This window comes from Hippocampus guttulatus, chromosome 9 (genome assembly GCF_054856545.1).
Source record: "Hippocampus guttulatus isolate MCC_2025c chromosome 9, RoL_Hgut_1.0, whole genome shotgun sequence".
Lineage (NCBI taxonomy): Eukaryota > Metazoa > Chordata > Actinopteri > Syngnathiformes > Syngnathidae > Hippocampus > Hippocampus guttulatus.
The window spans coordinates 6,840,079-6,859,756 of record NC_141269.1 but is presented as its reverse complement, the minus strand read 5'-3'; the positions used below and the strand labels follow the sequence as shown (position 1 = coordinate 6,859,756).

The 19,678-nt window shown below is 46.3% G+C and overlaps 1 protein-coding gene across 2 annotated transcripts; it reads left to right on the top strand.

Moving 5' to 3' along the window:
* Positions 1-2,959: 2,959 nt before the first annotated feature.
* Positions 2,960-19,338, top strand: ubn2a (ubinuclein 2a). 2 transcript variants are annotated; one of them, XM_086119642.1, is made up of 17 exons: positions 2,960-3,557; positions 5,972-6,094; positions 7,109-7,207; positions 8,100-8,210; positions 8,295-8,386; positions 10,241-10,805; positions 11,451-11,521; positions 11,688-11,817; positions 13,149-13,255; positions 13,569-13,679; positions 13,835-13,978; positions 14,625-14,675; positions 14,752-14,794; positions 15,055-16,361; positions 17,169-17,371; positions 17,910-17,978; positions 18,086-19,338. In XM_086119642.1, the coding sequence occupies exons 1-17, from the start codon at positions 3,240-3,242 to the stop codon at positions 18,130-18,132; spliced, it is 3,591 nt and encodes a 1,196-aa protein (XP_085975768.1). In that variant the 5' UTR covers positions 2,960-3,239; the 3' UTR covers positions 18,133-19,338. The 2 variants fall into 2 exon arrangements, with proteins under 2 accessions (XP_085975768.1, XP_085975767.1); XM_086119641.1 differs by having other exon boundaries at positions 11,688-11,892.
* The last annotated feature ends 340 nt before the right edge of the window (positions 19,339-19,678 follow it).

Below are 19,678 nucleotides of genomic sequence, written 5' to 3'. Positions count from 1 at the left end.
TCGGAAACTATTGAGGATATAAAAACGCAATGTTGTTCAATGTTCAACGTGAGCACCATTGGTCACATGACACACATCAAGCCGATAGTCAAATTCTTGTTATTGTCAATGTTCGCAACAGCTTCTGTTATTCGTGCCTTCAGTTTAAAGCATAAGCACCCATCTGTTATGAATTTACAACAACAACAACAGTATTTATAGAGCACTTTCAAACAGCCATCGCTGCATACAAAGTGCTGTACATGGAGCAATTTAACATGCACAATAAACAGTAAGACAAATCGGTAATAAAGGCGGTAGAAAGCACCAAACAGTAAAACCAAGAACAAATCTAAGTCATGCTGAGTCGAATGCCAAACTATACAAGTGAGTTTTGAGGAGGGTTTTGAAGATGGGCAGCGAGGAGGCTTGCCGAATGTTCAGTGGGAGGTCATTCCAGAGAGAGGGACCAGCAACAGAAAAGGCTCGATCCCCTCTGAGCCTCAGTTTAGTTCTTGGTACTTCTAATAAAGTCTGGTCCACAGACCTGAGGCGCCGGGCAGGTGTGTAGGGGCGGATGAGCTCAGAGAGGTAAGGTGGCGCGAGATTATTCAGAGATTTGAAAACAAATAAGAGGATCTTGAAAATAACTCTAAAATGAATGGGGAGCCAGTGAAGGGATGCCAGAGTAGGAGTTATGTGCTCCCTCTTACGAGTACCAGTCAAGAGGCGAGCAGCGGCATTCTGGACCAGCTGAAGGCGCTTAATGGAGGATTGGCTGACTCCAAAGTAAAGGGCATTGCAGTAATCGAGCCGGGATGTGACAAAGGCATGAATTACTGTCTCAAAGTGTTCATGTGAGAGGAGAGGTTTTATTTTGGCCAGCTGTCTAAGGTGAAAGAAGCTGGATCTAACAACGGCACCAATTTGCCGATCGAGTTTGAAATCACTGTCCAGTTTAAGGCCCAAGTTTGAGACTGTTGACTTAAGATAAGGAGACAGGGGGCCCAAGTCTACAGGATGGAATGTACAAGGGCCACTGGGACCAAACAATATCACCTCTGTCTTCTTTTCATTGAATCTCAAGAAATGTTGTGCCATCCAGGTTTTGATTTCTTCCAGACAGGATAGGAGTGGCCTTAATGAGAAGGCGTCTTTCTTGCTCAGTGGGACATAGATCTGGCAGTCATCTGCATAGCAGTGGAAGGGAATACCATGTTTCCTTAAGATGGAACCCAATGGGAGCAGATACAGCGAGAACAGCAGAGGCCCCAGAATTGAGCCCTGTGGAACACCACATGACAGGGGAGCAGTGCGTGACTCAGAGCAGCCAAGGCTGACACAGAAGGTTCTGTCAGCTAAATAGGACCTAAACCACCCAAGAGCACTGCCGCCAATGCCCACCAAGTGCTGCAAACGAGTCAGCAGAATACTGTGATCCACTGTATCAAATGCTGCAGTTAAGTCCAATAAAACTAGACACACGTGGTCTCCAGAGTCATTTGCCAGGAGGATGTCATTAGAAACGCGTAACAGGGCTGACTCCGTGCTATGCATCGTCTTGAAACCTGACCGGAAGACCTCCAAGATGTTATGTTCATCCAAGAAAATTTTCAACTGCATGTGCACCACTTTTTCCAGAATTTTGGAAATGAAAGGCAGTTTGGAAATGGGCCTGAAGCTTGACAGCACATCTGGATCAAGACCAGGTTTCTTGATCAAGGGTTGGACCACAGCATGTTTAAACTGTTGGGGAACTACACCAGAAGAGAGGCTGCTGTTGATGATATCCAAGACTGATGCACCAACACTCGGGAGAACCTCCTGAAAGAAGTGCGGGGGAAGCGAGTCGCAAGGGCAGCCAGATGGCTTCGTCTGGCGAACTACATCCTCCAAAAGCGCCAAGGACACAGTTTCAAAAGAATTTAGCATGCTATCTCAGTATGGACTTCCTCTCTGGTGGCTCCTTTCCGAATTTTCTGTGAAAAGCATGTTGAACAACAGTCCATAATTCAGTTTTTGCAAATTCGAGCACACAAAACGCTTTTTCTGGTTGAGTGAACGCCATTAATGGGTCTGAAAAGAAATAAAAAAAATCAATAGCCTTACGAAAAACTTAATGTAATTAGCTTTAAAATGGCACGACTTTTATCTTACCATTCATAGTTCAGGAGATATGGGGACTTCAAATGTGCCCAAGACTTTTGGAACACCCTGTACATTGTAGGTTACTGATGAAAACAGAATCTACATCGCTGCCTTTAAAGATACCACATGCAAAAAAATAATAATTTTTTAAAAAAGGCACTTTGATCATCAAGGGAAAGTGGGTCCAGGCGCCCATAGCCCCCAGCCTCCTGCACGTCCTTGTTTAAATGAGTGCATGTTGTAATAGAGACATATTCACAGGCTCTTTGATTTTGTTTAATGTAGATGAGACCTAGCATATTACCTGCCACAGTGGAGGAGGTGGGTATTCAATACTGTATTGGCTTTGTTCTGAAGTGCCCCCCCCTCACACACACACTTACACACACGCCTAGGGGGTTCATTCGGCCTATGGTCTCGCTATCATGTTTCATGTCGTGCCATTTATGCACCCACTGATGAGTCAACAGGTGTCTCCTCTGCTGTCACGAGAAAAAAGGCATTGGGCTGACCATGATTCTGGTTCAGCTGCCATTGTTGGGGAAATGAAGGCTGCAATCAGCGTTTTATTTTCCTGAAACGTTACATAATGTTACTTGAGACGTCATGACACAACGTGTGAGCTTCTCTTTACCGCTGTGTCCTTCTGCCACTCTCAAAAGGTCATTAAAGTAGTAGTAATGCTGTTAACGCCTGTTGTGGTAGGGGGCGGGTCTAAGGTCGGGGCAGCCGCTGATTGGACGCCTTGACGCCCTACGAGTGGCACGGTGTTTCCGGTCCATGATGCGCGCATGCGCAGTGACCCCTCTTCCCCTGGTCTGATATTTTATTTACTCCCAAAAACCAAGATGGCTCCTGTGAATGTGTCGGTCCCATAGCAAATCGAGGATGCGAATAGCTGCCGGAAAAACAACTTTCTCCCGACCGTCGCATCCCCTGGAGTCCGTTTCGTATGGTTCGGAGGAGGCCTCCACCTCCGCGTAGCCGCTGAGTAGCCTTTGGGGCTTCGCGGAACCGTCCTCAAGGCACCAATTTGGAGTAGTTTGGTCAAGTATCCTGGTCTCCTTCTCGCCGTGTGTCCGGAGAGAGGTGCGGGAAGGCGGCTCATCCAAATGGCCGAACCGAGAAAAGTGCAGTTTGTCACCCTGTCGGCCTTCGCGGCCGGGGCCGCCTCGGAGTCGAGGAAACGCCGGTTGGAGGACGAGGCCGACTACAGTTTAAGCGAAGACGACGAGGTCGGCGCGTCGGCGGGGGAAGGCTTGACGGAGACCGGGGCAGGAGGCGCCGCGAGCCGCCGCGCCAAAGCCGGGGAGTGGGACAAGGCTGGAGCCGAGAAGAGAGCGACGGTGCGGCTCAACCTGCCCCTCAGCGAGCCCGACGACCGTGCCTCTGCCGAATTCAATTACGGTGAACTCCTCCACAACCTCCAGGTACGTCAGCCCCACTCACTTTAGTGAGCCGGACTCAGGATTTTATTGCACTTTGCCGTGTTTGTGTGGACTTGTCATGGCTTTGATAAGACGAGGAGGAGGAGGAGGAGGGGGGGGGGGGTGCACCTTGTCCTTCCGTGAATGACCAAAGCAGAAAGCCAGCAGAGGGAGGGCTTGTTGTTCAACTCCCAACTCGGTCGTTGAACACTATTTGGAGAGGAGGCTGTCTGGCTCATTATGCCATGGTGGTGCTGGGCTACCTGTGCCGCCACCGCCGCCTCTTGCTTGCCCAGCAACAGTCACACAGCCATTACAGAGGCGTCCACATGCCACATGCAGCAGCCCCCCCCCCCCCCCCCCCCCCCGCTCGTTGGCCCTCTGGCTGCAGCTGAGAGATGAGCACCAGGACGTAGCATGCCACACGCGGCACCTGGGCCCCCACCACGGATTGCTTTATTTACACCACTTCAAGCCAGAGGTGGCGAAAGTGCTCCCACTCTCAACTGAAGTAGGAGTACAGATACCTGTGTGTGGGGGGGGGGGGGGGGGGCTGGTGAAACTACAAGTACTGAAGTTAACCCGAAACGTCGGAAATTATCATTGACACACAAAGAAAAAAAGACGTCATATTTGCTGCAGCTGTACGTATGACTTGACAGTAGCTGTACGTATGACTTGTCACCCGCCCCCCCAAGCCTCCAGGTGTCGCAATTGCAATTCAAGATGCAATTATTTTTTGGGGAAAGGTCCTCTTCCCATGTAATTTTTATTGCTCGTGTTTGTTGATGAATGAACAATATCCGATTTCATATCTATCTACGTTTTGGCCTTATAACACGTTTTTGCGGATCCTTACAAAGTCCTAAAGCAATCAATTGGAATTAAAATATTTTGAAGCAATCATTGAAAGGTCCGAAGAAATGCTAACAGGTAAGTATAATTTTGTGATGGTAAATCACAAAATAAGTTAACTTTCTTAAACATTGCATTACCCTTTTGATCACAGCAGTGGAACCAATAAAACAGTGATGGGGTTAACCATGAAAGGGTTAAAAAAGACAACAAGAAGAATTTAGAACAAACCTAATTGATGAAACATCAAACAAAACAACAAACAACAAATTGGAACTTTGAAAAATCCAAATTTTGGGCACCTTCTCTGTGTGTGTTGGTGGCAAATGGGTATACCACATTTGCCACACAGCTGTGAGGCCCGAGTCAGTTTTTCGGTGCAGAAGCGACATTTACGTCTTTTCCTTGGCGTGTCAATTGTCGCTTCTGCACCTGCTTCTGGTCGACAACCTTTCCTAAAAGGTTAATAGCAGACGCATAACATTTATGGACTTGGGAAAAAAAAGTGAAGTACAGTTCTGATGTGTTTCGCTTTTAAGTACAATATATTTTGCATTTAATCATTTACAAATGCTTTCCAACGTTTATTGGGGTACACATTCTATTTGTCTTAAGTGCAATACATTTTCAGTGAATCATTTGTTTATGTTTTTTCATATGCCATATATTTAAGATCAGGGTTAAAACTTTTTTGGGGGGGTGAATGAACTCTTAGGCATACTATGCTACTGTATTTTCGTGTTACTTGGAGTGTCAAGTACTTTTTGCAGGTGGTACTGAGCGGGAGAGGTCGGGGTTGCAATCCCTGACCATTGCGACCTTGTCGTCGTGTCTTTAAGCAAGATACGGAATCCCCAGTTGCCCCTGATACTGCGTCATCTGTCGCTAAATGAGGAAACGGGGCAAAGCGCTTTGAGTACAAAGGTAGAAAAGCGCTATATAAGACCATTTAATGCCATTTCTAATCGCAAAGGATGTAATTTGGCGGCGAGGGGCAGGAGCTGTTTCATTTTGGTTGATTGGTAGGATTTATTTATTGATCTATCTGTCTATCTATCTATATCTATCTATTTATTTGTGTGTGTGTGTGTGTGTGTGTGTGTGTGTGTGTGTGTGTGTGTGTGTGTGTGTGTGTGTGTATATTTCTCTGAGGATATAGTTCAGTGTAGGAAGGGTCGATAAGTGCAGTTGACGTTTTGTTTCATGAAACCTGAATGGTTGAAGTGATTCAAGCGCCGATTTCTTTGCATTATTGTTGTAATCTGATCCATGATTTTACATAACTGACCCGTGTTTACGTCACAATCGTTTGGTGCAAATTCGTGAAGTTGTCGCCGTGAACGCTTAAAAGAGAGCAAGTCACGTCAAAGTTAACCACTCGAATCGAAGTAGACAACTCAAGAATATGAATATGTCAGGAACTCATTTGCTGCCTGTATTGTCGTGACCAAAACGTTGATGTGTGGTAAATCTGGGATAATTTATCGCAACGCAGATGAATGAATATAACGTTGCTGTTTGCAATTGATTTCTAAACATCCAACTGCTAACGTTGGTTCCAGCCGAAGAACAAACCTCCAAGTGAGACTCCCGCCCCCGACCCCGACCCCGACGACCCCTTCAACGATGACGAGAAGGAGCGACTGCAAGTGGAGGCTCTGGCGAAGAAGTTCGAAAATAAATACGTAAGTCCTCATGATTTTTTAAATCTGTTGTTGTTTGCTTACACTTAAAAAGAAAATGTCAATTTTAATATTTGATGAGAAGCCATTCCATATAATTTCATAGCATAATTGCCAAAGTCCTTTTTTTTTCACGTTTTCAGAAAACAAGAAAAAAACACAACCAATTTAACAAACAAGAATATTCCAGTTGCCTCTAATCAACCTTTGCGGGTTGCCATGAAGTGGATGGCTAAGAATTCAAACTGTCATAAAGAAAAAAACCTAAATTTTTAGCAAGGAAGCTGGAAGCTTTTACTATCAACCCGTATTATAAAATAAACAACTTACTGTACTTTGTTGGAAACAAAACTTTAAATGCAGATGCATTCAATAGAATTATTTTTTTTATTATGACTTGTTTCATACCCGCTTGGAGTCTTTTTCTTCACTACCTTCATTTGCACATTTGCCTAATTTATTTTTCGCTGTAACACGTAAACGTCTCAAAATGTTTTTTCATCACAATTTGTTCTTAGTTTCTCCAAGCAGAAAAGAAAAAACAAAACTTTGAGGTTGCCTTGGCAATAACAGCAATGATTTTACCTCCTGCCACTGCATAATGTTAAATGAAAGACTTTTTTTTTTCTCCACGTATCACAATAATGTTCTCCCGCTATTCGAGCTGAGCTTTTTTCCTGCATAACCTCCTCAATTCACTTGAACAAAATTCCTTGGTCCGCAAGATGGCACCCAAAATGTTGGGGGCAAAGCAATACTTTTATTGCTTTGGCCTGAGCACAAAAATGTCAGAGAAGCGACTTTTTCGGCAAATAACAGCGGGAAAAAAAATCAATGGATAATTGAAAGTGCAAATGCCAAACTACGAGTCTTAAGCGGGTTCACTACATTGCATACTTTGCATTCCTTTGCTCTAAATGTGATGTCATCGCTTTGGTTGTCAGATGGACTTTAAAGTAGGTTGCATTCATGTGTTTTGCTCCTTAAACATGGGTGACGTTTGTTTATTTGTTGCAGGGCAACGTGACAAAGAAGAAGAAGGACAGAATGCAGGATTTGATTGATATTGGCTTTGGTTATGATGAGACGGACCCCTTCATTGACAACTCCGAGGCTGTGAGTCCTCGTTCCCCCTGCCAGAAACACAAACTGTATTTGATGATACTGAGCTTTTCAAAACTGCAATTCCTCCACTTCCATCTCGGTTGTTGCTGCTGACTCATCGGTCGTGACGACAGCGACAATGACAGTGACACTTTAAGTGGCACCAACATGTTGCTCCCAAAAAAATTGTACAACATGACTCAACGTTCTTGGATGCTATGTGTCTGACTTGGGAATCGCGCGTTTTTGACAACTGCAATCAGTGCCGTTTGATCCATTTTTTTCACCAATAGAAACCTTTTTGGTTGACCAAGATTGATTCAAAAGGCTGCATTTACATCGAATGGTTCAAGTGGCATAATTGTTGTTGTTGTTGTTGCTTCGCTCGCAAGTGCCACAGTTCAGATCTGGGCCACTGCAGTGAAAAAAAATCATGGAATAGGAATGAGGCCTCTTCCAAATGTGGATAAAAATCCAGTACGTTCTTGTAGAGCACCGCTCTCAAACTCGAGACCTCGGGGCCAGATCTCGCCCACCACATCATTTTATGTGGCCCGCGAAAGCAAATCAAACATGTCAACTTGCATGATGCTTGCTAAAATCTCGACCAAAATTAAAAATTCAATATGTGATAAATACGACGCATATTGTCAGCATTTTCTTGTTACCAAACCCCCCATTACAGTAACTTAAACAATGGTTGAATGAACCGTTATTATTGACTTTTTTATATGGTTTCAGTCATAACAGCCCTCCTAGGGAAACGGCGACTAAAATGTAGCCCACGGTGGAAATCCGATCTCCACTGAGAAAGTTTTTCGTTTGTTTTGCAGTTGCTTAACTAACAGAGAGAACCCAATGAACGCTGGCAGCAAACGTTTTTTTTCCCCCGTTTGTCTGTTAGTATGACGAGCTGGTTCCTGCCTCGTTGACCACAAAGCTGGGCGGTTTTTACATCAATACCGGAACGCTGCAGTTCCGAGCGGCGTCCGACTCCGAGGGCGAGGACGACAAGGTGAGCTGGCCCCGCCGCCCCGTTTGTGCGTCTTCAAAGTACAACGTTCACTACGTTGAGTGACATCTTGTCCTTTCATGTCAGAACACGAACGGCGACAATGAACAGGCCAAGACGAGGAAGAAGAAGGAGCTGAGCAACCTGCAAGAGAAAAAGAGCATTGAACCTAAACAAGGGTCAGTAGGTCAACTCATGAGTGTATTATTTAACGCCAGCATATTGAGCTTTTTTTTTCTCCTCACAATTCACAGTTCCAAGTTTTCTAAAACTTTAAAAAAACTTTTTTTAAAAAATGTCATAGCAAAATCAATTTTAGCTAGAATTATTTAATTTGTTTTCATGAACTCTAATAACCTTGGTTCCCAGGTGTTGTTAAAAACATTTCGGTGACCTACTTTTTATCAAAATAACCAACCCAAGGAACAACAATGATAGCACTTGTTAACACATCCAACTTTGTCTTGCTGAAACGAGCCTGTTTGAGAGAGTGGCTTTTTTTCATGCAGTGAGTCGAACCCTCATTCTGCCCCAGAATACTGATTGGCCAATGACGAATTGGAATCGGAAATGAGTGCCCTTAATTAAAGAGAAAGAAATTATTTTCATGTGTCTAAAGGTGGTGCATGGGTGCGTCACCATACGCTAATACTTTCAGCACCACCGTGTCAACCATTTTACCAGCAATTGAGTATGTGCCACTCAACAGAAGCTAATGGTGTTTGCTAACATTCATCTGTCTATACAGCGAACAAAAATAATTTGCAGCTCTGCTTACTCAGATGTGTGGGGGAATTCTATCTGATAATTGATCTCCAGTGGTGGAATTGCCTGGCCGTGCTGCCGCATGACGGCAGTTCTGACAGTCGTCACTTGAAAGTGGCTCTGGATCTTCACCCAGCCTAGCCTCAAAATAAATTTCACGACAGTGGGGTGGAAATCCAAAACTGCTTTCTCTTATACACATTTTCACAAATAGGAAAATACAAATTCTTAAAAAGACAGTTTGCCCTAAGATAGTATGTCCCCTTTAAATCGCGCTCTAAATGACCACAAAAAAACTGGGGAAAAAACCCCTCAAATGCCATGAAAGGTCGGTCCACTTTTAGCATGCTAATGAAGCGTGCGTGACAAGACAGCGGCAGCGGGCACGCTGACTCGCTGTCACCATGTAGCCACCTTGGAGAAAAGCGCTGCGTTATCTATGCTCACATCGGCCAAATAGTCAAACATGAAAACAAGCGCTAAAAATAGCAGCGGCGGCCATTGTGTCTTCGCGAGGGCGGATGATGCTTGCTTGATGTGTGCGACAGCTCCTTCGCTCTTGCGGGTTATGCCGGCCTCATGCACACGCCAGTCATCTTTTAGTGTGCCGTCACTTCTTGAGTGGGGAAAAAAAAAATTGCAAACGAATAGAAAAGCTGTACTGGTCAATTTTGTCGATTGTTTGGAATTGATTGTGGATTAGATGTGTGCTGATTTGGAGAGAGAATGCAGCGCACGACTTGTTAAAAATAACATTTAAAATATCTTGACTAATTCAAAGATAATTAATGCTGAATTAGATTTAGATGTCGAATGTGAACATATTTACTTTATTAGTATATATTATTTAATTAAATTGATTGAAATTATATATATATATATTTTACTTTTATACAAATTGAACTTTTTCATCAAATTTTCAAGTTAACTAATGAAATGATGTGCCATTTTTAATGTATCTTGTTAAATCTTTCAAGTCTCCTCGTGATGGTGATGAATCTATATATATATATATATATATATATATATATATATTCATTTTTTAATGCTCCAAAAAAGTTTGTTCAAGGTCTGATCCCCCCAAAAATCCCATTTGACATTTTCAGGTGCTTTTATGTCACATCTCATCAGAACAGGTTGTCATTTTATACACTTATGCAGCTTCTTATTAGATTTTGTCCACTTTGACCCACACTACATTCTGTATCTGGATGGAAAGCATAATCTTTTCACTAACTGTACCAGAAAAATATATAATTTCCTTGCAGAGTGGCAGCTGTCAGCTTCCATCGCCCCGAAAAGAAGAAGCGCAAGAAGCTGATGAAGGACTCGCTGTATTTGGCGGCCATGCTGCGCCGCTTCACCATGGAGAAGGAACAGATGCGGAAGAATAACCTCAGCGTGGCTCCCGCGGGTCTGGCGGGGGGCGTGGCCAACAAGCCGTGCGCCGCCGACGCAGCCAAGCACCTACTGGCGTCCGACTCGGCCCACCCGCCCCTCGACACCAACGCGGCCGCCAACAGCGACCTCTTGCTGGCGGACCTGACCGGTGACCCCGCCGTGATGTCACTGCTGGGCTCGGCCAACGAGAAGGAGCTTCAGGACCTCCTCGGCGACCTGGACTTTGGCTTGTTGGACGGCGAACAGCAGCACGTCGCGTCCGCCGTCAGGGAGAACGGCATCCTGGGAGTCGGCGCGCCTGGCCAAAAAGGAGGAGCGGGCGGGGGCATCCAAGGGCGAGGCCTGGGGTCTTCCGGTGGACTCTTCCCACCTCCGCCGCTGCCTGGGGGGCTGCCGGCTCCTCTCGTCAAACGCATCGAGGACCTGCGGGCGGTGAGTCACATGAAGTCATTGTAGTTCCGGTTTCCCTTGGGGGGCCGTTATGAATTTTCGGAAATCATAGAAATGTTTAATCCCCTCCACAAATTACATACACAGCGCACAACAAATTGATGAATAACTAGTTTTAAAATTAGAAGTCAAAAATAATAACTGTTATTGTGGATTACATATGACAATATGAAATTTTGGTTCTGACTTTAGCAAGCATCACAGAACTTGACATGCTTGATTTACTTTTGCGGGCCACATAAAATGATGTGGTGGGCCAGATCTGGCCCCCGGGCCTTGACTTTGATACCTGTGGGGTATAGGAGGAGCCCACAACTTCAAAAAAAAGAGAGCTGCTTTTCAGACACAATATCAGCAGTCCTACTTAAAGATACTTTTTTTTTTCTTCCCCATTTGTTTCCCATGTACCAAATATGCCTAATATGTGGTTACACCTTCGCAAATAGGTCATCAAAGCTGTTTCATTTGCATAAAAAAAAAAAAACCCAACTACATTTTGAGGTAAACAGGCCATGGACGTCGTTTCAACGCAGCCTTAACAAAGACTAACGTCAGATTTGGAAGAGCGTGAGACATCGTGCTGTTGTCGGGCGCAATTTGTTGACGCCGCTCTTTTTTCCCCCGCAGGCTTCTCGTCAGTTTGATCAGGAGGGCAGAAAGAAATTTTTCACTCTGGACATGAATAACATCCTGCTGGAGTGAGTACGACAAGCGCAGCTCCTCTGCGCTGCCAGCAAAGTTTTTTGTCCGGCGGCATCCGCTCGCTTCACACTATCGAACCGTCTCTGTTTAATCGACACCGCGGCGCGCGCGTGACAAGAGTCGTCGTTCAGGGCTGACCTTGAGTTGTGTGTCCTCTGTTAGCATTGAGCTACAGGTGCAAAAGCAGCCTCCCGACGTGCGCTCGGGCGTCTACGCGCACATGGAGGCATTCGTGCCGTGCAACAAGGAGGCGCTCCTCAAGCGGCTCAAGAAGCTCAGCCTCAAGATCCAGGTGAGGGCGGCTCAGTGCGACAACGGGCCCACGCCGACGCCGACGCTGTCGCTGTCGCTGACGCCCCACAGCAAGGTGCTCGCCACACTTGACTGTAACTTTACTCAAGCTCTGCGCCCGCCGTCTTGTCTTTCAGGTGTATTTGTCTTTCACGTACGATATCGGTCGAGACAGAAAGCCAACACGCCTGCTATCCGTTTTCTGTCGCGCTTTTGCGCACGTGTGAGCCCGGAGCCCATCCCAGCTGACTTGAAGCCAGAGAAGGGTTTACACCCTGGATAGGAACCGGCCAATTGTAGCATTCAAACCTGTCGACGGTGGACGATTACATCTCGAGCTGACTGACAGTGCGTGTTTTTGGAATGTGGTTTCATCCCACTAACTCATTCAGTACCAGCAAATTCTGGACCAAGTCTGAAAAGACGTTTAAAAACGTCTTTGGGAGTGAATGAGTTAAATATCACAATTGAGTTTTTGTAAATGTCTGACTTTTTTCTCGGGCAAAGTTAAACAAATGATTCGACACACAGGGAAGATTGTCTTTTGATGGCGGAAGAGGATCTCTGAGGGCGAACGACGGTAGTTGCCCCATGACCACACTCGGAGTTCCTTGTCCTCCAGCCAGACTTTTATTGTTTACATATGCAAAAATACAATTTTGCTTGTCGATTTCTCTATCAGTAAATTACGAAGATGAGTAAAATGAACAATTTCCCATGATGATATTGTATGTCTAGCTTGATATAATTGTTCAGAATAGGTTTGTTACAGTCAGGTAAAATAAAAATAAGCCTGAGTTATTGTTCGAATACAATTCACTCATTGAACAATTTTACACATTTGATGTGTGAGATATTTTAATTGGCCCCTGTATCTTATGGCCCAAAATTACTGTAACTGGCATAGGCTCGGGCTTCCCGGCAACGGGAGTGAAGACAAGCGCAGAAAATGGTTGGAAGGATGGCTGGCGTTACTTTTTCATTTTGTTTGGCTTGTTTTTTTGTTTCTGTTTTTACTCCCAAGCGCACATATTTGCCGATCATCACTCAAGTTGCTTTGTGAATAATCATGTTTGGACCACAGCCTTATGTATGAATGGACGACCCTTTTTATTGGTTCACCGTCGTCACTGTTGCAGTGACATCAGTCAAGGTCGGCAGCTGTCACCTTCCCGAGTCCCCCCCCCACACACACACTTTCTTTAGGTGGCTGACTTGAATAACGGCTGCCGACAAAAAACGGTCAAGCTGACGTGTTGTTGATGAAAGACACGGTATAAAAGCCTCCGCTTAGCTCACCACAGCCTCTCTCCTTCCTCCTTCCTCCCTTAGGACGACAGGATGCGGATGCCGCTGCTGGAGCTGAAGCTGGCCGTGTGCAGCGTGATGCCCGAGCAGATCGCCAGGTACAACATGGACTGCATGGCCAAGGTGGCAAAGTAAGTCGAAGCGGCACACGCCGTTGCATGCATTAGATAGGCGCTGTCGTAAGCCACCTTCACGGAGGCGGCCTCGCTCACTCCTCTTGTCACACCGTTTTCTGTCATTTTTGTCAGATAGAAAAAACAAGCAAACAAACTGTAATATCATCTGTGCACCTGAAGACCATGAGGAAAGGCACACCGAGACAGCGCCTTCAAATGTTTTGCATGTTTCACTTTTGTGCTGCTGTTCCTGTTCAGACTTATTTGTTGTTGTTGTTTTTTTTATTTTAATTTTTTTTAACTTACCTGTGACTGTGTGCATCTGCAGGCAGCAGTCGGAGGAGGGCGAGAAGAACGGATCAGAGGAGGAGGATGATGAGAAACCTGGCAAAAGGGTGATGGGTCCACGCAAGAAGTTTGTCTGGGACGACAAGCTCAGGTAAGGATTGAGCTGTTTTGCTCTGGCTCCTTTAAATTAATTTTTTTTTATTATCTGAGGCAAAGATTTCATTGACATAATTCCTCCTTCCACAACGTTGTCACTTTTGGTCATAACCGCGCTGGTATTGTGCCTGCGTGCGTGTGTGTGCGCAGGAGTCTGCTTTGCACTTTGGTGCGAGTGAAGCTGAGCTGCTACGACATGGAAGGCCAATGTTCTCTCTCTGTGGAGGACTACCTCAAGGCCTTTTTGGAGAATGAGGTCAAACCGCTGTGGCCCAAAGGCTGGATGCAGGCCAGGTCGGTTTTGGATGTGCGCGCACGTGTGTGTGTGTGTGTGTGTGTGTGTGTGTGTGTGTGTGTGTGTGTGTGTGTGTGTGTGTGTGTGTGTGTGTGTGTGTGTGTATCACTTTCCCCCTTTGCTCTTTGGTAGCTCGCGAATGATCTCAGCCCAGTCTTGGAGTATGTTGAAAAGTCAATAATAATCTTCATGACATATCATTTGGAAATTTAAAATAATAATAATGGCAGTGGCGGGACAAAAGGTTCGGCATTACAATATATAATGTCATAATATAAATGGATACACTTCTGGGAGGTGAGAGAATCTGTAGGCATTCAGCATTTGTTTTAGATTAATGTCCTTGTTTTTATACACATTTACTGTAATTATGACTTGACTTCTATGTTGGTGTCGGTTAGTGGCAGACTAGGCCATGTTCCAATTGTCGCTGTGTGTACCAAAATGTTGGCAAGGTGCTCAATCAACAATACAGACACTGCGCCCTCGTCTGGACAAAGAGTGGAATAACACAATTTCCTCCTTGTTCCTCGAATAACATGACACCCCCCCCCCCCAAATAACCCACCCAATGCTGTCGCTGTGATTCATTTCATTTTATGTATAAGAAAGACAATAACGTATGTTTTGTGTGTGTTGGTGTAGGATTCTGTTCAAGGAGAGTATGTCAGTTCACATTCATCTTACTGGGACCCTGTGAGTATTTCTCCTCGTCAGCTGAACGCGAGCGCTCGGTACACGTCACGATTTGTTGTTTTATTCTTCCATTCAGAGCCAAGAGGAGAGTGCTGCCGGGGCCCAAGGCCAAAGCTAAGGTCTGTCGCGTGTATGGATAAGAGTTAGCCACACTTGTGAACACCGCGCTGCAATCGAGCAAATTTTAAACTGCACTCGTATGATTTCTTTGAACCGTATTGCACGTCAGTCGAGAACTGTACTGACATAACTACTTGACAAACAGTTTTCAAGGTTGAAATGCAAATGATTTGTGCTTAACAGCTTGAATATTGGAATCAATGATTCTTCACCGGCCTGTCTGACTCGTCATGTGTCGTGTGTACGTTTGTGTGTTGAGGAGGGCGTGTGGATCCGCAAGCCTCCGCTGTCCATGCCACCCGCTCCGTGCGCGCCCGCCTCGTCCACTTCTTCCGTGATCATGGCTCGTCCGCCGCCATCGCCGTCGGAGCTGATCTGTCTGTCGGACTCTCTGGATGAGGATCTGAGCGCCCCGTCGCTGGACTCCATTTCGCATGCGCTCGCCCTCCTCGGCAATGCCGCCAAGGGCCTGGGCACCGCCGACAGCCCCCTGTCGCCTCCTCCGCCGCAGATTCCCACCTCCTCCCCTCCCCCCATCACCCCCCACTACCCCCCGCAGGTCACGTGCGCCGCCCCCTCCAAGCTGGTGAGCACTGCGACGGCTTCTTCTACCTCCAGGGCGCCCTGCAGGCCCGCCGACGCCGCTTACAATCTGGTTAAGGCGACCGGAGCCCCCAGCCAGAGACAAGTAACCGTGGCGACCGCCAACAACAGGCCCAGCGCCATCATGGGCAGCAAGATGCATCCTCACCCCGCCCCGTCGCCGCCGAAGCAGCGCCCCCCTCCCACGGCGTCCCCTTTGATGCCCCCCCATCATCAAAAGGCCTTGGCCAACGCCCCGGTGGCTACATTGGGGGTCCCTCAAAGTGTGCTCAAGGGCGGGCCCAAATTGGGCGGCGTCAGCAATAACGGCAGCATGGCGCAGTCGTCTTCGCCGTCCCCGCAATCCCGCCCCGTCTCGGCGCCCCACCCCACCCTGCCGTCCTTCTGCCCCGCGTCGTCGCCGTCGCCCGTGTGCCAGTCCGCCTCCTCCGCCCAAGGCAAAGCCCGCCCCCAGCACCCCCAGCCCAACTTCATCACGCCCATGCAGGCCACGCTTACCAAGCCTTCCCACAGTACCAACTCGTCACCCATCATCAAGTTGACCCCTCGCCCGCCGCCACCCACCCCACCGCCCTCCTCCTCGTCCTCTTCGTCCCCCTCGCCATCCTCCTCTCCCTCGCACCCCACCGGTCCCAAACACCAGTACTCCCCCAAAACTTTCCGACCGCCTTTTGGCATCACGGGTAGCGCTCAAGGGACTGCGGCCAAGCAGGCGCCGGGCGCCTTCGCGGGGGCGCCCAAACCTCCGACCAATACTGGCGCCCACAGCTCCCCCGGCAACAACAAGACCTCCTCGGCCGCCGGTCACGCAAACAAAACGCCGCCGCCGTCTCCCTCGGCCAATCACAGCCAAAGGCAGAGGCTGGTGGGCGCGGCAGGACAGAATTTGAAGGCGGGGAATGGCTGGGCGGCGTCGGGATCTTTGGCCATACCCTCCACGACATCACACCTCTCGCAGGTAACCTAAGGAATAGTTTTTGAAGAACACAGTTTTTATCAGAGGGGGTCAGGAAAAGTCTCCTCACACTTCTTTGAAGGCCAAAACGGAGGATGTGATGAAATATCCCCCAAAAAGGAGCGCGAATGCAAAAACATTTTGCCGCCGTTGAATTTTCTTCCCGGGGAATATGGGGCAGCTGCGCATGTTAGAAGCCCCTGCCCACCTCCCACCCCTGCTCCTTTGCACGCTACTGCCGCTGGTCTTGGGTTGCTCAGAATACACTCACACAAAAAAGGCACTCCCATCATAAATTCAACATTTCAAACGTAAAAAATGATAAAGCTGTGAAGTTTATTAACAGCGGCCTGAAGCTACTCGTTGACTGTGTCGAACCACCTAAAGGTAACTCACGCTGGCGCTACTGGACTGGGCCAGTACAAATTTTTTGAAAACGCAAATCTTGCTTTAAAAAATATATTTCATATTCAATATTTGAGTTATATCGACTTAAATGGACCAATCGTCATTGCTGTTGTTACTTACCTCTTGCTGCACATTTTTCCAGGTTCAATCCTTCCATAACGCTTGAACAAGTTCAGTTTGATTTTTATACCGCAAACAAAAACAACATGCAAAAAAGTGTCCAGCTGCCAAATATGTAATAATCATTGGAACTTATGTCAGGAATCGACAGGGTCAGTGCTTGGCAGCCCCCCCCCCCGACCCCCACCCAAAACGGCTTCGTGTCGGTTTCCTGCCTGTCGAGCGGCGTCCGTGTTGTTTTGTTTTTCCGCAGCCCTGATGTCTCCTCTGGTGTGCTTTCAGGTAACGGCGGCAGGCGGGCCCCTCCTGGGCAGCCCCTCCACGCTGCCACTGGGCTTCGGAATGCTCGGCGGCTTGGTGCCCGTCTCGCTGCCCTTCCAGTTCCCCCCGCTGCTCAACTTCAGCCCCCCCAGAGCCCCGGGCCCCGCCGGCATGGGCTCTGCCCCCGGCTCCAACTCAGGATACCCCCTAGCACAGAGCGACCTGTTGGGTGAGTGCTGTCCCAAGGCAAAACCTTTGACATTCACGCATGACTTGATGGTCAATAGTCTTGATTAGGTTTTGGTCGTAATGGACTTTGACCTGTGTCTGAATACGTCACATATCTAATTAGACTCACAAAATCAACCTGCGGGTACTTTTGATAGAAAACCTGTATTTTTAATATTTGAAATTGAGTAGGTGAGTGGCCAGATTGGCTTTGATCTGCATTGGGGTCCCAATATTCACCAACGAGCAATATGAAAAGATACTTAAAAAAAATCATTTCACTACGAACAAGTCATGTCAGTCCATATTTAAGCCCCTAACGAGGTCTTTCCACATTTGTAATGAGTTGATGCATGACCCAGTAATGTGGTTTTTGCCTTCAATGTTGTAAAGTGATCATTTAATGAGGAAAAGTTTTTCTGGATTTTTTAATAGGTCAAAGCTTAAAAAAAAAAAAAAAAAAAAAAAACTTGAATCTAATTCGATGAATAGACAGACACAGCTATTTTCCCCTCATCCTCCATTTTGTGCCTCCTCAGAGCTTTACAAGAGTCTCCAGTCCGGGTCACAGGCCACTCTACCTCCTCACTTGCAGCTTGCTTTCTCAGGTAAGACCAAGTCTCTTCTCATGTCACATTTTATCTTTTTTTTGGGACCCAAATGTTTGGAAAGATGTCCATAAAAATAAAAAATCCTGCTCTTCTGCTGCCATCAGACACCAACCAAAGTCAGGGCGGAGACAAGCGGAAGCCAAGCCACTGATAGCTGCTCCATCATAACAACATTGGACTCTTTTAATTGACTGACTATTGCGCCAATGGGACACCGCAGAGCTTTTTGTCTTGCTATTTTTTTTAAAGTAATTAAAAGTGCACCTGGATGGACTTTGGCACACAAACGAACTTTCTAGAACAAGACAGTGGGTGAGGAGAAGGATGTATTTTAATTTTTTTTTTTTTGGTCAACATGTTTACATCAAGCGACCTTGATCACTGTGGAAGGAGAGAACATGAAGATTTCTATTTAAACGGTGGGGCAGATTTCTCGACAAAAAACAAAACAAGATTGAAAGAAATCTGATGCTTATTTTTTTCTTTGTGTCCTTTTTTAGCCTTTTTATTGTCGCGACACTTCCTCCTCTTATTTCTCGCTCCCACTGACGACTGTTAAGTAGTAGCTTAAATTATAAATATTGATAAATTATTTGTAATTTACACAGGGACGTTATACTGTGTGTGCGTGCGTGTTGGAAAGAGATGAATGTGTATGCGTAGGGAAAAAGCAAACAATATACTGTTAATTCCACATTCTCCCAACAGTACGGAGTGAACGTTGCACAGGACATTTTGTTGTCTTTTTTTTTTTTTTTGGTGCTCTTTCATCACACTGGACCTTTTTATTGTGGCGCGCTAAAGACTTGAAATGAGAATGCAGCAGGGAGAGATGCGAGATAAGATTGTAGCATACTTGAATGACTTATCTTTTGTTGTTTTTTTTTTTTTGTGTTGCCATTTCTCCAACGTTAACACATGCTAAGGCCTTAGTTTGGACGCCGGTAGAAAATGTTCTATGCAGGATATATGTGCAAAAGTAACCAGAACACCCCCCCCCCCCCCCGCCCACCCTCTGCTTAAATGACTGATTACCTCCATAGGCTCCTACTCACCTTTGTGCGCGTGTGTAAGACTGAGATGGTTGCACCGAGAATGACGCCAAAGATTGTTGTAGCGCTCCTTCTTTCCTCCTGTGTGCGTTTCATGTCGAGTCATGTGACCCACAGCAGTGATTGACACTTTGGGTGAAGGGGATAAGATGGTGGTTGAAGGAGGTGTAGACTGGTCAGGTGTAAACAAAAGACATTTCTCTGAATCGGTGGTTTCATTTAAAAAAAAATTTCTTTTTAAGTAGAATTACTTTCTCCTGTGTGTCAAATACGGAATTAAAACACAAAACAGGTGGTTTCCATGACGACTCGGATTTCTCTCTCTTCGAGGTTTAAGGGACTGTGTTTCCCAAACGTGATTGATGCAAGTCACCCCGTTTTACATGAAAAAGACAACACTGCACACACGAAAACAAAACGCAACCTGGTTGCGTCATATTGGTTTACTCTCTGTCGACCAAAACAAACATCACAACTGCTCTGGCGTCGCATGACCAAACCCGTGAAAACAGATTTGGAATTAGTCTACAGGGATGACGTAATGGTTTGGAACCCAAAATTAAAAAAATAGATATATGTTTGTGCAAACATACATTATAAACTTAAAATTAAACAATTTCGGTCCTTAAAAGGATGCCAAACAAA